The 16,256-nt window shown below is 48.0% G+C and overlaps 1 protein-coding gene across 3 annotated transcripts in view; it reads left to right on the top strand.

Moving 5' to 3' along the window:
• Positions 1-1,549: 1,549 nt before the first annotated feature.
• MICALL2 (MICAL like 2) overlaps positions 1,550-16,256 on the top strand; it is a 288,759-nt gene continuing 274,052 nt past the window's right edge. Inside the window, exons 1-2 of one of the 3 annotated variants that reach the window (XR_013833140.1) lie at positions 1,550-2,326; positions 14,830-14,878. Coding sequence is in view for 2 of the 3 variants with exons in the window: in XM_079953761.1 (XP_079809887.1) it covers positions 2,184-2,326; positions 14,830-14,878 (192 nt within the window). In the remaining variant the exon portion in view is untranslated. The remainder of the gene's footprint in view (positions 2,327-14,829; positions 14,879-16,256) is intronic. The other 2 variants (XM_079953761.1, XM_079953762.1) reach the window with 2 other exon arrangements.

Below are 16,256 nucleotides of genomic sequence, written 5' to 3'. Positions count from 1 at the left end.
TGTTCTCCTTACAAAAATATGTAATTTGTCCCCAAGATCAGCTTCCAAACTTGAGGACTGGTAAGTGGCCAATGAAAAAGCTTTTTCTTTTTTTAAAAAAGGGATCCAGTGGGGAATTTCCAAGGGGAATAGTGTCTGTTCTGGTAAAATGGGTTGGAAAGCATTGCTGTTGTTGTTGATTAAAGATCTTCTTGGTTTACAAAAGCACATGCCTTGTTTCTTTTTTTCAGGGTTTCTCACACACCAGTTACATTTGTTATGAAACATTAGTGCTGAGTACAGTATAAGGCTGGAGAAGAAGAGGGGGGAGAGGAAGGGGGAGGGGGTAAGGTTTATATTCTTTTATATAGTGTACTTGTGGGGGGGGGCTGTGTCAGCCTTGGTTGAAAAGCATTGTTAAAGATACTATTTTGTAGTTGTTGGCAACTGTCTGTTTCAAGAGATGTCTGTGGGAATCCCCTGGAGACAAGAGCAGTCAAGTTGTGCATCCACAGCAGTGGCCAGAGGAGGAATGACCTCCGGGAGGAGCAGAGAGAAAAATCGCCCTGGTGCATCTGCAACAGCACAAGTGGACACTTTCATGTGTCCCAGCTGCAACAAAACATGTCTCTCCCCTATCGGTCTCTACAGCCACGGCAGGCGCTGTAACTGTCCAACAGTTTGACTTTATCCAGGAAGGTGCACTTCTCCATTGTCTCCAAAAACAGGGGATAAGAGCAGAGGCCCTCTTATGGATTAGGAACTGCTTAAGAAGTGGGTGGCGCTGTGGGTTAAACCACAGAGCCTAGGACTTGCCGATCAGAAGGTCGGTGGTTCGAATCCCCGTGACGGGGTGAGCTCCCGTTGCCCAGTCCCTGCTCCTGCCCACCTAGAAGTTTGAAAGCACGTCAAAGTTCAAGTAGATAAATAGGTACCGCTCCGGCGGGAAGGTAAACGGCGTTTCCGTGCGCTGCTCTGGTTCGCCAGAAGCGGCTTAGTCATGCTGGCCACATGACCCGGGAGCTAAAGCGAGATGAGCGCCGCAACCCCAGAGTCAGCCACGACTGGACCTAATGGTCAGGGGTCCCTTTACCTTTAAGAAGCAGGAAGCCAAAAGTAGGAATAAATGGACAGCTCCCCCCAGCCGAGCCCTGTGTTTTAAAAAAAAATCATAAATGATCTAGAATTAGATCGTTTTCCTGTTGGACAACAGGATCGGGCTGGACGTCCTATAGGACTCTAGGAGCTTACTTCTGAGAAAGTGCAATCAGGATCCGGCCCTCGCCCCGCCATTGGGAATCCTTTGCAGGGACCAGATCCTCTCAACTGCGCGAAGCGCGCCTTACTCCAGAGTAAGCATGCATAGGATCAGGCCAGGGAACCCCACTGGACCACTCCCGAGCGCACCGGAGAGTAAACGCGCAGAAGATCGCCGCTGGAGGCCCGACAGCAGCCAGGAAGGGCAGAGCGGGGAGGTCCGGGAGGCGGAGTTGGGCTGGTCTCGTCCCGCTCCCCGCCCTCCTGCGCTCCAGACTCGGCCATTGGCTCCCCGGCTCCCCCCGCCGCCGAAGTTTTCCTTTCCCTCCCCGCCTCTTCTTTCCCACAGATCCGGAGGCTGGAGTTTCTCCGGCTTTCCCGGCGTAGCTTCACCGACGCGATCGCTCCTTACGGGGCTCCCTCCGCCCGGCCGCCCGGCCGCCCGCTCCTACGGGCGCCTCTGGGGTACTTTTTGGAGAGGTCGCGCGTCTTGGCGCACGTCGGAAGCGCCGCGGCCGCTTTCCGTTCCACCGATCGGGAGCGGGGTTGGATTTGCGCCGGCGCTGCTCTTCCCGGGCGCCGGATTTGGGGAGGGTCTCCCGCACAGAGTGCCCGCCCCGCGCCCCACAACAATTTGGCACCTTTTGCAACGCGCGACGTGGCTGGCCACCAGACGTTGCCCCGCTGCTAGACACGTGTGCTTGGGATTTCAGACAGTTTTGCCCGCAGCTTTCCTCGCCTCGCCTCCTGCTATGGAAAAAGGAGGGCGCGGGGCGACTTGGGGGGCTGGATAGGGGCGGGGAGAGCTTTAGACGGCGGCGCGCTTCGGAAGACCGCCAGCGTCTCCAATCCTGCGCTGAGCAGCCCAGAAGCCAAGGCGAGGGGCTCTGAACCGCTCTCTCCTCCTTCTCCATCGCTTCCTCGTATTTTCATCGCCCCCCTCCAAGATGGCAGCTATCCAAGCCCTCCAGCAGTGGTGCAAGCAACAGTGCCAAGGATACCGGGACGTCAGCATCACCAACATGACCACTTCTTTCCGGGACGGTTTGGCCTTCTGTGCCATTCTTCATCGGCACAGGCCGGATCTCATGTGAGTGCTACAGAGAGAGGGAGAAAGAGCTGGGGAATGGGCTGCCTTAAGGGTCTCACCCCCTTGCAATTAAAGACTTGGTGTGTGTTTGTGCAAAGAACCCTAGCAAAGCGCTGGGGGCGATGAGGGCAGGATGGCAATTTTCTGGCAGTTAGAGCTTTCAGAGGGGGGTCTGCTGGAATAGCTAATCTGCATGGACAGATGCAGCCTACCAGAGACTTAAGCCAGCGTGGTGCAGTGGTTAGAGTGTTGGACAAAGGCCAGGGTTCTCTTGGCCATAAATCATAGAATCAGAGAGTCGGAAGGGACCCTGAGGGACATCTAGTCTAACCCACTGCAGTGCAGGAATACTCAGCTGCAGGAATCAAACCTGCAACCTTGGCATTATCAACACCATGCACTAACTGACTGAGCTATATCTTGGAACAGGCACTTATTCTCAACCTGGTCTGCTTCACGGGGTTGTTGTGAGGATTAAATGAGGAGGCAGGGAAAACCATGCAAAGGCAGGATATTTAAAGCAATTAATAATAATAATAATAATAATAATAATAATAATAATATAGGTGGTGTTGGTGGCAACTTCTTCATGTCTCCAAAAGGCAGGATCAGCTGGGGTTTGTGGTCCAAAGTTGTTCCTACGCTAGATGAAATGTCAAAGTGCTCTGATCAGAAAATATGATGCGGGGATATCTTTAAGTAGTAGTAATTGCTGATGTTGGGGACCACAACTCCCATCACCCCATGGCCATTTGCCATGCTGGCTGAGGCTGATGGGAGTTGGAGCCCAACAACTAATGGATGGCAGCAGTTTGCAGGAGGCTGCTTTGGTCCATAGAGTTTCACATTCATTAACCTGTAAACATCCAGGTTGATCCAATAAGCTTCCTTATCAATCTGCCTTTGCTCTGAAATCATGTTCCAATGTCCACCTTTGTTTGTGCCTTCCCTTTTCAAGCAAAGTGGGTGGTGCTTAGTGAGAGAAGCTTTCTTCCTCTGTTATGGGATGCCGTCCCCTGAGGCTCACCTGGCAGCACCACGGCTTTCTTTTAGGTGCCAAGTAAAAAAAACCACCACCTTTTTGTTTGCTCAGCCTTTGAAAAAGTTCTTTTGCACTTTTAAAATGTACTTGCCTGCTCCTTCCCCCTCAGTTTCGTCTTGTGTTCTTAAAAACAGACAAACAAACAAACCTGTAACCTGCCCTGGAGTCAAGCCGGATGAAGGGTGGTTTTAAAAACATGCTCATTAATTTTGTCCTGACAATCCGTACAACAACCCTGTGAGGTAGGGGTGGTATTAGTGCTGGCTGAAGCCTGCAGGGTGACTTGCCAAACTCCCCCCGAGGGAATTCAGGACAGAGGTGAGATCTGAACAAGTTTTTTCACCTAAAAGCAAAAGTGATAATACAGAGATGTCAGGGCTAGCCACTGCTGATAGCTTTTACCTTCATGGATTTCTGCAATCTGCTTTAAAAGCCTTCCAAGTTAGTGGCCATTATCACATTTTGCAGTAGGGAACCTCACAATTTAACTATGCACTATGTGGATAAATTATTTTTGTCTGTCCTGAAACTTCCAATGTTCAGCTTCTCTGGATACCCTCTAGTATTCTGAGAGAGGGAGCAAAACTTTTATCTATCTACTTTCTTCATGCCATGCATAATTTTTATAAACTTGTACGTATCTTATCCCCTCTAACTTGTTGTAAAAATATGCCCTTTCCCCTATGGGGTATCCAAGAGCCCATATAGAGTCCTTACATAGGTTCCCTATTGGTAGGAGAAAATAACAGAGGCCAACCAGAGAATATTGAGAAGCAAAGCAGCTAGTAAGCTTGATCTTTATTGATCTGTTGCAACAGGGTGCTCCCCTCACACACAGAAGGAGGAGGAGGAGGACACCCCAAAATGCCGTGCAAGGGCTTATAAAGACTTTTGAAATTCCCATCCTGTAGATCAAGACCACCCCCAGAAACATTATGCATACATCACAGAAGGGGTGTAACCTAAGACCACCCCTCAGATACATCCCCCACCTACATCACAGAAATTTAAATGTTGTTTTTCTCCTGTCACAGTTTATCTCCTGTCTGGCAAGTTACTTGATTGGATTGCCTGGGGAGCCTGGCCATTCTTTTGTAGTGGTAAAATACTTATTTCCTGGGCCAGGTCACAGGCTCACACCTTATTCAGACATATCCTTGAGACAGGATTTGTGAGGAAAGAGACAATGGGGAGGCTTTTCCAGTTTAACCTTGCAGAGAAAGGATTTGGTCAGTTTAGGAATCCAAATGGTTCCAGGTTGGTCTTCCTGTGTTGATCTATGTATGTGCAGTTATGAACATTACCATATATCTAAGACCATAAAATTCCTATCACATTATCCCCCCTTTGGGGCTAGAATTTTTCTTTAAAAATTTTGCCCCACAAATAATAACATCGTATGTTGTAAATGGATGCATTTGTATAAATATATCATATAAAAATAACACATGTTGTGTTTTGTTACTAAATTACTTGTGGCATTCTAACACTTTGGGAGAGACCATTTACTCAATAGTGTTCTATGCTTACTTGCCTTTTCCCTAAACAAAAAACTCCCAAATTCTGGTGCCTTTCCTTGTAAAGTTGTTGATCCATCCCCTTGATTATCTGAACAAAATAAAAAAATTCCTTCCATTATTTTGTTTTGACTATGGCAGACCAACACGGCTACCTATCTGTAACTTGATTATCTGCATTGCCTTTTCCTGAACTTTCTCCAACTCTTCCATCTCCTTTTTGGGTTGAGGTGACCAGAACCCTACACGGAATTCCAAATGCAGTTGCACCTGAGATTTGCATCATGGTGTCACGATACCAGCATTTTTCTTTTCAGCTCTTTCCCCTAATGATCCCTAGTGTGGAATATCGATAATTTTGGTTGCCCTTTTCTGAAACTCTACAATCCCCTGGATGGCTCAGTCGGTAGAGCATGAGGCCCTTAATCTCTGGGTCATGGGTTCAAGCCGCACGCTGGGCAAAATATTCTTGCATTTCAGGGGGTTGGACTAGATGACCCTCATGGCCCCTTCTAGCTGATGGTCCAACCAGCTGATTGGCGGTCACAGCAAGCCCTGGTGAGATCAGCTGCAATAGGGAGTGCCTGAGTGGGGGCTGCGCAGCACAACTTGCCCCTCCCATTTCAGCAAGTTCACCCCCCACCCCCCCGTTTTGCCCTAGATTCACACTAGGGCTGCATGCATTCCCCCAAAGCCAATAAGTTCACTGTTCGTCTCCCGAAGCTTCAAAATTAATTCAGATTGGCAGTTGCCGCCCACAAAAAGCAGGATGGAATTCTAAATAATAAATAACAAAATCCAGCCCCTCCTCCTCCATTTCTTCCAAGTAAGTCAATTGCAGGAGCAAAAGGATTAAGAAGCAAGAAAAGGAACTGCCTTCTCTTGGGAGTTAAGAAAACTAAGAGGTTTTCCACAGGCTTGTCGAGGGTCCATTATATCACCCTCCACTCCCGCAAAACCCCGGCCAGACAAAGGAATCGCTCATAACCAAACTTCGCCCACCGGATGACGCCATCCCTGTTGAAACCCCAAACACACATGATGAATGAACTCAGAGGTTATGCATGACTGTCTGAGCCACTGTGGCATAATGTGCCGCCCTTGTCCCACTTCCTTCCATATGACTGACTCTGACGAAGAAACTAGTGGGAAATGAGAAAGGAGACAGCTGAGCGGTCAAGCTACATCACTGCTTCTACCCAACTCTCTCCTCTGTCTTCAGCACCAACAGGTCAAAGAATCGTAGAAATGTTGAGTTGGAAGTGTAATAAACAAAAATCTGCCCTTATTCCCTTATGGGGAACGCAAGAGCCCTTATAGAGTCCTTTGTAGGTTCTCCATCAGTCGGAGAAAAGAACAGAGGCCAGCCAGAGAATATTGAGAAGCAAAGCAGCTAGTAAGCCTGATCTTTATTCAAGCTGTTGTAACAGGGTGCTCCCCTCACACGCAGGAAAGGAGGAGGACCCAGAACAAAGGTGTGCCCGCTCTTATATAGACATTTTAAATTGCCCACCCTGGAGCTCAAGACCACCCCTCCACACATCAAACATACATCCCAGAAGGGGTGTAACCCAAGACCACCCCCCACAAACATCATACCTACATCACAGAAATTTGAATGGTGTTGTTTTTCCTATCTGCCAGGTTATCTGATAATGCCTTATCTGACTGCCTTTCCTGGTAGTCTGGCCATTCCTTTGAGATGGTGATCACCCAAATCCTGAGACAATGGGAAGATTCCCTCACCCCCTCCCTCCTTGCAGAGAAAACATTTGGTCAGTTTGGGAGTCAAAATGGTTTCAGGGGAGTCTTCCTGTGCTGCTCCAGACATGTGGTCCACATATCTATGTACGTGCTTGGTTGGTACATTTATGAACATTTATTATATATATAAGACCTTAAATTTTTTATTTCAGAAGGGACCTCCAAAAGTCATCTAGTCCAGCCCCCTGCAATGCAGGAATCTCAGCTAAAGCATCCAGGACAGATGGCCACCCAACGTCTGCTTAAAAACCAAGGGAGGGTTCTTCCGCAGTCAGACATCTCTCACTGTTAGATCCGCAGATGGATTCAATAAGTTTTGCTCTGTTCTTAAGACCCCATCTGATTCTGGACCTTTGCAATGGAGCCTTCCTGGAAAAAAGCCAGGATTCTTGTCCCATATCCTTTCTCTTGATTGCATCTGTGTTTAAACAGTGTTTATTTCTCAGCAAAGGGACGCAGGTGGCGCTGTGGGTTAAAGCCTCAGCGCCTAGGGCTTGCCGATCGAAAGGTCGGCGGTTCGAATCCCTGCGGCGGGGTGCGCTCCCGCTGCTCGGTCCCAGCACCTGCCAACCTAGCAGTTCGAAAGCACCTCTGGGTGCAAGTAGATAAATAGGGACCGCTTACCAGCGGGAAGGTAAATGGCGTTTCCGTGTGCGGCTCTGGCTCTGGCCAGAGCAGCGATGTCACGCTGGCCACGTGACCCGGAAGTGTCTCCGGACAGCGCTGGCCCCTGGCCTCTTAAGTGAGATGGGCGCACAACCCCAGAGTCTGTCAAGACTGGCCCGTACCGGCAGGGGTACCTTTACCTTTACCTATTTCTCAGCAAACAGACGCTAAACTTACCCCTTGGAATGTGGAGGCTAAAGCAAATAGTTTAGATGGAAAGCCTGTTCGCCTGTTATTGTTTTGACTTGCTTTGCTAACAGGTCTGACACATGTTTGGCTGTTTATACATCATCCACATCCTTCTCAGGAAAAGCAGGCGAGAGGGTGGGGGGGGTGGAGGAGTGAAACAGAATCTGCTCGCCCAAGGGCTAGCCCCTGCCTTGGTATTTTTACAATTTGTTAATCACCTTCTAAACCACTGTCCCAAGGTGATTTGCACATAAGATAATTAAAAACTGTTAAAAAAAAACAACACGATTAAAATCCCAGTGAAGCATAGTGGAAAAGACCCCTTTATCTATCTGTCGGATCAAAAATGTCTTTAGCTGTTTCTGGAAAGTGCCTGTTGAATCTTGACAGGAATACTCTAGCCAAGTAATTGTCTTCCATGAACGCAGTCTTAACAGTGAGATTGTAATTGACTGTGGAGGTCAGTACCGGATCCACATGTCCTTCCACAATGGAGACATAGGTTTCCGGGCAGGAGTTGATGACGGTGTGGATTTCCCAGGCATGCCTTCCTCTTAGCACTTTTCTCCCTTGCGTCCTGAGTTCGAGCATCTTCAATGCCCACGACACCTTTGGTAAAGGCTGTTCTCCAATTGGAGCGCTTGCAGACAAGTGTTTCCCTGTTGTCAGTGTTTATACTACATTTTTAAAGATTTGCATTGAGAGAGTCTTTAACCCTCTTTTGTTGACCAGCAGCATTATGCTTTCCATTTTTAAGTTCGGAATAGAGTAGTTGCTTTGGAAGACGATAATCAGGCATCCAAACAACATGACCAGTCCAACGAAGTTGATGTTGAAGAATCATCGCTTTGACACTGGCGATCTTTGCTTCTTCTAGTACACTGGCATTAGTTCGCCTGTCTTCCCCAGTGATGTGTAAACTTTTTTGGAGACAATGGAATCTTTCAAGGAGTTAGAGATGGCATTTATAAGTGGTCCGTGTTTCACAAGCATGGACCTGAGCGCCCCATGTGGCTTCTCGCCTGTTCAATACAACCAGCAGAAGCTGAGTCAATTCTGCCCACTGGCCTGATATGCATAATGGATATAGAGGAAAAGATTTTATTTTTTCTGTGGGAAGGAGATGTTTGGGTGAAGTTGAGCAGGATTTTGATGCACACATATCTCTGGTGTTAATAGGGAGTGGGCTTTTGTGGGGCGGCTTCTGTGACCCTCTCTATGCTGTTTCTTAAGTTGCGGTAAAAGATCATTTGCCAGCTTGCTGCTCCCCCCAAAAGCATCTTTTGTGCTGTTACCTCCCCAAAGCCCCAACAAGCACGGGGGGGGGGGGGTTGTCGTCCAGAGCACCAGGAGAATACCACATTGATGAAGGCACCAGGTTGCTTTGTAAACAAGCGTTTTGGTTTCCCTGTGAATGTCCCAGTCTTCATACACTCTGCACTTCAATCTGGAGAAAGCTTTACTTGCAGAGCTCAGGTGATGCTGAATTTTGGCATGAATGTCGGCCCTTGTTGAAAGATAACTCCCCAGGCAAGAGAAGTGATCAACACTTTCCAACGTTACACCATTGTGTTGGATTTGTGACACTGCAGAGGGGTTGTTTTGTGCTTGTTGGTGCAGCACTTTGGTTTTTTGGATGTTGAGCAATAGGCCAAGATTTCCATAAGCTTCTGCGAAGGTATTTAGGATGGTTTGGAGGTCACCCTCTGAGTGTGCGCACACTACATTGTCATCAGCATACTGAAGGTCTATGACTGAAGTCATTGTAATCTCATTCTTTGCTTTCAGCCTATTCAGTTTAAAGAGCTTTCCATCTATTCAATATATGATTTCTACTCCGGTGGGGAGTTTCCATTTGACAAAGTGTAGGATCATGGCGATGAAAATAATAAATAGAGTTGGGGGGATAACACAACCCTGTTTAACACCTGATGCCACTGTGAATGGTTCACTGAGAGCCATTCTTATCTGCGATTGCTGCTGTCATATTATCATGGACAAGCTGAAGTCATTGCCTCCAATGTTTGACATGCACACACCGCAAATCTACCTTAAGAGCGGAGTGCTGGGAGCAATTCACATACTTTTTCCTGATAATCTTTACAGCGACCCTGTGAGGTAGACCAGTATGATTATTCCCATGTAGCGAGGGAGCTCCAATTCCCAGATTTCCTTGGGAAGAGGGATTGGTTGTTGAACCACTCTGGGAACTGCTACTTCTTCTTTCTCCTTTGGCTATCACTCGTAGCCAAATAAGATTGTCTGCAGCTGTGCGAGGGCAATAGAGGGGTCTCCCAGTGACTCTCAGCACCCTATAAAACCGCAGCTCCCAGGATTCTTTGAGGAGCTGAACTGGAAGCTGATTTGTGAGCGGAGGAAGGAAAAAATCTCTTGTGCTGAGGATCCAGAAGTAAAAGTGAGTCTTCACCGAAACTGTAGAAAAGGCAAAGAACTCAGTACTTTCCTGCCTCTGTCCTGGGTCAGCTGCGCCCGAGCCAGGAGAGGCGGCTGAGCTCCTCTGTATCTCCATATCTCCATAACCTTCATTGGGGGTTTTTAATAAGAGGTTGGATGGCCATCTGTCCTATAAGATCGAGTTGAGATTCCTGCATTGCCGGGGGTTGGACTAGATGACCTTTGGGGTCCCCTCCCCAGTTCTATGATTCTGTGAAACCACAGCTGTTTAAAGTGGCATCACAGCCCTTTATTTATGGTTTTTCCCTTTTCATGTATCTCTTCCTGCTTCCTGCCAGCCCCTCCCACCTCCCTCAGGCATTTCCTTGAACTTATCTCCCTGCCTCTTCTCTTCCTGGCCAGGGAATTAACTTTCCTTTCAAACTGTGGCAGGGGGAATCCTTTTTTCACTGCCCTGGTGTTGTTCTGAGGATACGGGATTCCCCTCCCTTCTCCCTGCTTTCCCTTCATTTCCACTCCAGTTTCATTACTAATTGCCTCTGTTAATCTAGCCAGTTCAGTATACTCTTAACAGTTTGTCTTGCCATTCCATTTTTGTTGGCACAAATTCTTTTTTTCCAGTTTTTAGCAATTAGGATCCTTGCCGCTCCTGTGGCATAGAAGAATATTTTCTGATCCTCTCTTGCTATACCTGTGTCCGTTATCGCTGGTGGAAAAGCTTCTGTATTTTTCATAAAGTTATATTTTAACATTTTTTTAAGCACGTCATATACTTTATTCCCTGGAAAAGACCCTGATGTTGGGAAAGATGGAAGGCACAAGGAGAAGGGGACGACAGAGGACGAGATGGTGGGACAGTGTTCTCGAAGCTACCAGCATGAGTTTGACCAAACTGCGGGAGGCAGTGGAAGACAGGAGTGCCTGGCGTGCTCTGGTCCAGGGGGTCACAAAGAGTCGGACACGACTAAACGACTAAACAACAACAATACTATATTCCTGAAGCTTTCGATTTTTTTACAGGTCCACCAAACATGTATAAGTGTCCCCTCTGTTTTACCACACCTCCAGCACAGATTTGTTTTTGTCTTATACATTTTAGCTATTTTGGGAGGTGTTAAACACCATCTATAAAACATCTTGATTAGATTTCCACTCCAGTTTCATTACTGCACCAGGCAGGTTTGTTTGAACTCCTGTGCCTTTAATAGTTGTGTAGAAGTTGGAAGGGGGGATTTTATTCAGTGCTGCTTCTCCCCTTGCCTACAGCGAGACATTGCGCTTGAAAAAATGTCCTTTTTTAAGCAGCTGTGAAATGATAGAGGAGACCGCATGCCCTTGAGGAAATTGCTTGGCTTCTACTGAGTGGGGGTTTTTTGCACGACAGGCAGAAATCAACAGGTCAAGCCTTTCCCAGGATGTTGATATGGTGATGCTGGAAACTTGCCACAGGCATGTGGGGGGTCAGTGACTCAGGGTCAGCCTCAGACCCCTTGTCCTTCCTTGCCCTGAGCTGAGATGCGAGTAGGGGCAGGATCCTTCAGGGGAGCGGAGGACAACCCAGCAACTGTTTCCAGCTTCTCTTCATCTGTGTTGTTTGCATGTACAGGAAAGGATAAACTCACATTCCAGCAAAGGGCAGTTCAGAAAACTGGAGAGCAGCAGTAGCAATGTGCAAACGTCAAGTAAGATGGACTAGTGAATTCAGTTTGCGCTCTGTGTGGGGCTACCTTTGAAGGTGACCTGGAAACTACAACTAATCCAGAATGCGGCAGCTAAACTGGTGGCTGGGAGCAGCCGCCGAGACCATATAACACCGGTTTTGAAAGACATACACTGGCTCCCAGTACATTTCTGAGCACAATTCAAAGTGTTGGTGCTGACCCTTAACCCCTAAACAGCTTCAGTCCAGTATACCTGAAGGAGCGTCTCCACCCCCATTGTTCTGCCCGGACACTGAGGTCCAGCGCTGAGGGCCTTCTGGCGGTTCCCTCACTGCGAGAAGCCAAGTTACAGGGAACCAGGCAGAGGGCCTTCTCGGTGGTGGCGCCCGCCCTGGGGAACACCCTCCTGCCAGATGTCAAGGAAATAAGCAACTGTCTGACTTTTAGAAGACACCTGAAGGCAGCCCTGTTTAGGGAAGCTTTTAATGTTTAATAGACTATTGTATTTTAATATTCTGTTGAAAGCCACCCAGAGTGGCTGGGGAAACCCAGCCAAATGGGTGGGGTATAAATAAATCATCATCATCATCCTCATCATCATCATCATCATACTAGGACTGCTACTTACTTGCCATTATGGTTTCATTTACTATATTTGTAGGATAGGCTGTGACAGAGCAAATGGCCTGAGGCTAGTCAGTGAACTTTGTGGCTGAGTGAGGTTTTGAAGCAGGATTCAGTCCTCTAACCCAGGCTTCTTCAACCTCAGCCCTCCAGATGTTTTTGGCCTAAAACTCCCATGATCCCTAGCTAGCAGGACCAGCGGTCAGGGATGATGGGAATTGTAGTCTCAAAACACCTGGAGGGCCGAGATTGAGGAAGCCTGCTCTAACCATTGCACAGCCGGTCAAACTATTGGAAAGGTCTTCCTGATTTTTGATTCTTCCGGTCATTTTAGCCATTTCAGCATAGTCCATCAACTTCATCCGCCATTCTTCTCTGGTAGGGGCTTTATCTTCTTTCCATCTCTTCCACCTCTCCTTTTATCGCCCGACTGTCAGTTATCTGCGGCTGGACACGCAAGCCAGCAGGGGATTTTCCTCCCGTGCCCAACCTCTGTGTTTGCGTGCTGAACTTTGCACCTGCCAGGTGGGTCTTAAGGTTAATGCCCAGGTGGAAACGAAAGAGAAAGCGAGGGCGCTGCCTCCAAATTGCGGCAGGATTATAAGCTTAAAGCTCTGGTGGTGATGATTTCCTTTCAAGTCTTGAGCCGGAGTAGGAAAGAGCAAAGATCAGCGTGGGTTTTTGGCTGCTTTGCGGCGTCTACGTTGCCCAACCAGCTATGCCTTCGGAGGAAATGTGTTCTCAAGCTGATTTTTGATGACTCATTGGTGCTGAGTCATGCTTCCCTAAAACTGCTGTGGAAAATGCCTGCTAGCTCTCTGTGCCCAGTTCTTCCCAGTACAGTCGTACTTTGGTTCTCAAACCTAATCTGTTCTGGAAGTCTGTTCCAAAACCAAAGCGTTCCAAAACCAAGGCACACTGTCCCAAAGAAAGGATTAATCCATTCCAGACTTTTAAAAACAACCCCTAATTTAACATGAATTTTACTCTCTAACAAGACCACTGATCCATAAAATGAAAGTAATAAACCATATGGTACCTCTGGTTACGAACTTAATTTATTCCAGAGGTCCGTTCTTAACCTGAAACTGTTCTCAACTAGAGGCGTGTGTTCACTAATGGGGCCTCTTGATGTTGCTGCGCTGCCGGCACATGATTTCCGTTCTCATCCTGGGGCAAAGTTCTCAACTCGAGATAACTCTTCCAGGTTAGCGGAGTTTGTAACCTGAGGCGTTTGTAACTCGAGGTACCACTGTACTGCGGTCACACACTCAGTCAATCAATCAATCAATCAGTAGCTGAACTGGGTTCCACACAGTCACAAAAACAAAACGAAAAGAGGTGCAAAAGCAAAAACCCAAAATAAGTAGCAAAAACAGACAGACCTCAGTTTAATACTCAAAATGGAAGCGCAACACTCAAAACGGAGCATGTTCGGCAGACCTCAGTTTAATACTCAAAATAGAAGCGCAACACTCAAAACGGAGCATGTTCGGCTTCTGAAAAAAGTTCGCAAACCAGAACACTTACTTCCGGGTTTGCAGTGTTTGGGTTCCAAGTTATATGAGTACCAAGGCGTTTGAGTCATACCTCATGTTACGTTTGCTTCAGGTTGAGCGTTTTCAGGTTGCGTCCCACAGCGACCCGGAAGTACCAGAAAGGGTTACTTCTGGGTTTTGCCGCTTTCGCATGCGCTGACGCGCAAAATGACGTCACGTGCATGCGCAGAAGCGGCGACCCACGTACACGCAGACGCGGCTTGCGTTCTTTTCAGGTTGCGAATGGGCCTCCGGAATGGATCCCGTTCTCAACCAGAGGTACCACTGTATCCCTGTACAGAGTCTCTCACCCACTCGGTGGACAATTGGTTGCTTGTGGCTTGGTCTGAGATCAGAGGCGAGTGCAAGCCAGCGTTTCCCAGGCTTAAGGGAGTTGTAGTTCAAGATCTCTGGAGATGCATGGAGTTTGGGATGGCTGCTATAGGATTCGGAGATGGCTGCACCGGTTCATGTTCCTCAGCAAGTTTGGAAGGTGCTTTTAATAAATGTATCTACCTGCTTCTCTGGCCACATTGACAGCATATGTTTAAAACAGCACCATGCCATTTTAAACAGGCATGGTTTCCCCCCTGCAAAGAACTCTGGGAGCTGTAGTTTGTTAAGGGCGCTGACAATTCTTAGGAGGCCCCCATTCCATACCCTCCAGTGCATCAAAAGGGAAAAACCAGGACACCATATTCTGGGATGTTGTCCCTTTTTTTCTTTCTTGCAAGGGCACAACAGCCATTTTGGGTGCTGCGATCTCCTGTGATTTCACGCTGCAATCTCTCCCTGAAAAAGTGTTTTTCAGGCATGGCGCCTCAAAATGCCCAAGATCACAGCCCCGGGGAAAACGCTGAGGAAATCGTGCGAGATCACGGCGCCCCAAGTGGTGAGCGGAGCTGGGGAGCTGAGGGTTCGATCCTGCTGGGTGCTGCTTTGCCTGCAACAATCCCTGCAGGGATTGAAACTCGGATCCCTGCACCCGGCAGGATCGCATGCTCCACTCTCCAACTGAATAAAGTTCTCGGTGCCCGGTCTCACTCGTTTGGCTTAAACCTTCCTTCTCTTTGACCTTCTTTTCCAGAAACTTCGATGCTCTGAGCAAAGAAAATATCTACGAAAACAACCAGTTGGTAAGATTTTCCAGTTCTGCTTCCTGCTGTGACGTTGTGTTTTCTGTGCCCTCAGGGTGCCTCTCTGCCCCTCCTCTCTGCCCCATGCTTTGGCCCTGGATAGATTAGATCAAAACAAACGGACCATAAATTTAGACAGCTTGCCAAGAAGCTTAACCCTTCTTCCATTCTGCCTGCATCTGGCAGCCTTTGGGTCAATTCAAACACTACTCCATCTGTACCTGTTTAATCGACGTTTGCCACTTTGTACAAAATGCTTGGCAGTGTGCCCTGAATCGAACCAAAGGCTGCCGCTCGTTTGCCCTGCTGCCAGAGAAGAATACCAGGAATTTGTTTGAGCCGTGGGCTAGTATAGAAAGTATCCTTTACTGTTCAGGACAAAGAGCGCCGCCCTTTTCTGTCTGAGCTCTGAAAAACCAGTTCTGCAAGATTTCCAATGTGGTCAACTGCAGCGAGGGAAAAGCTGGACACGAAGGGGTGTCTATTGGCCAATGCCTGTGCCGTCACCAACACTCATACACACCCAGATCCTCAAGGCGGTTTTGCAAGTTTATAATTTGTTTGAGGGGGAGAGGTGAAGGATTGAAGAATAAGCGTATCCACATGGATTTGGGGAAATGTGTTTCTGTGAGGCAAGTGGCGAGGCCAGACTAGGACCTGTGAGACCAGGGTTCAAATCCCCACATGGCCGTGAAGCTTCCTGAGTGACCTTGGGGTTCAGTCACTGCCTTTCAGGGTAACCTACCTCACAGGGATGTTTTGGGATTAAATGAGGTGGAGAACCATGCCTGCTATCTTGAGCTCCTTGAAGAGAAAGGTGGGGTAGAAATGCAACAAACAAACAAACAAACAAACAAACAAATACTACACACACACACACACACACACACACACACACACACGTTTTTCTGAGGACTGTGGAACAGCATAGATGGCCCTCCTTCCTGTTTTATCTTCACAGCAACCCTGTGAAGTAAGGTAGCTATAGACTTGCCCAGTAGGCTTTGAAGACAGAGGTCCTTTGGCTGGGTCGGGACGATATGGGGGGCAACTCCCATCTCTTGCGGGGGCGCAATTAGTGCCAGCACCGTCCGTTAAGAGTTTGGGTGTAATCTTCGATACCTCCCTCTCCATGGAGGCTCAGATTGCAGCTATAACAAAGGCGGCATTTTTTCATCTCCGCCAAGCTAAGCAGTTGGCTCCTTACCTCTCTCGCCCTGACCTAGCCACTGTGATCCACGCGACGGTCACCTCCAGACTGGATTATTGTAACTCGCTCTACGTGGGGCTGCTCTTGAGACTGACCCAGAAACTCCAGCAGGTGCAGAATGCACATTCATCCAGTGCTTTACCAACTGCACTGGCTCCCGGTGGAGTA

The sequence above is a fragment of the Podarcis cretensis genome, assembly GCF_951804945.1.
Source record: "Podarcis cretensis genome assembly, chromosome: 14".
Lineage (NCBI taxonomy): Eukaryota > Metazoa > Chordata > Lepidosauria > Squamata > Lacertidae > Podarcis > Podarcis cretensis.
The sequence above is the reverse complement of the archived record's forward strand: the minus strand, read 5'-3'. Positions and strand labels throughout refer to the sequence as shown.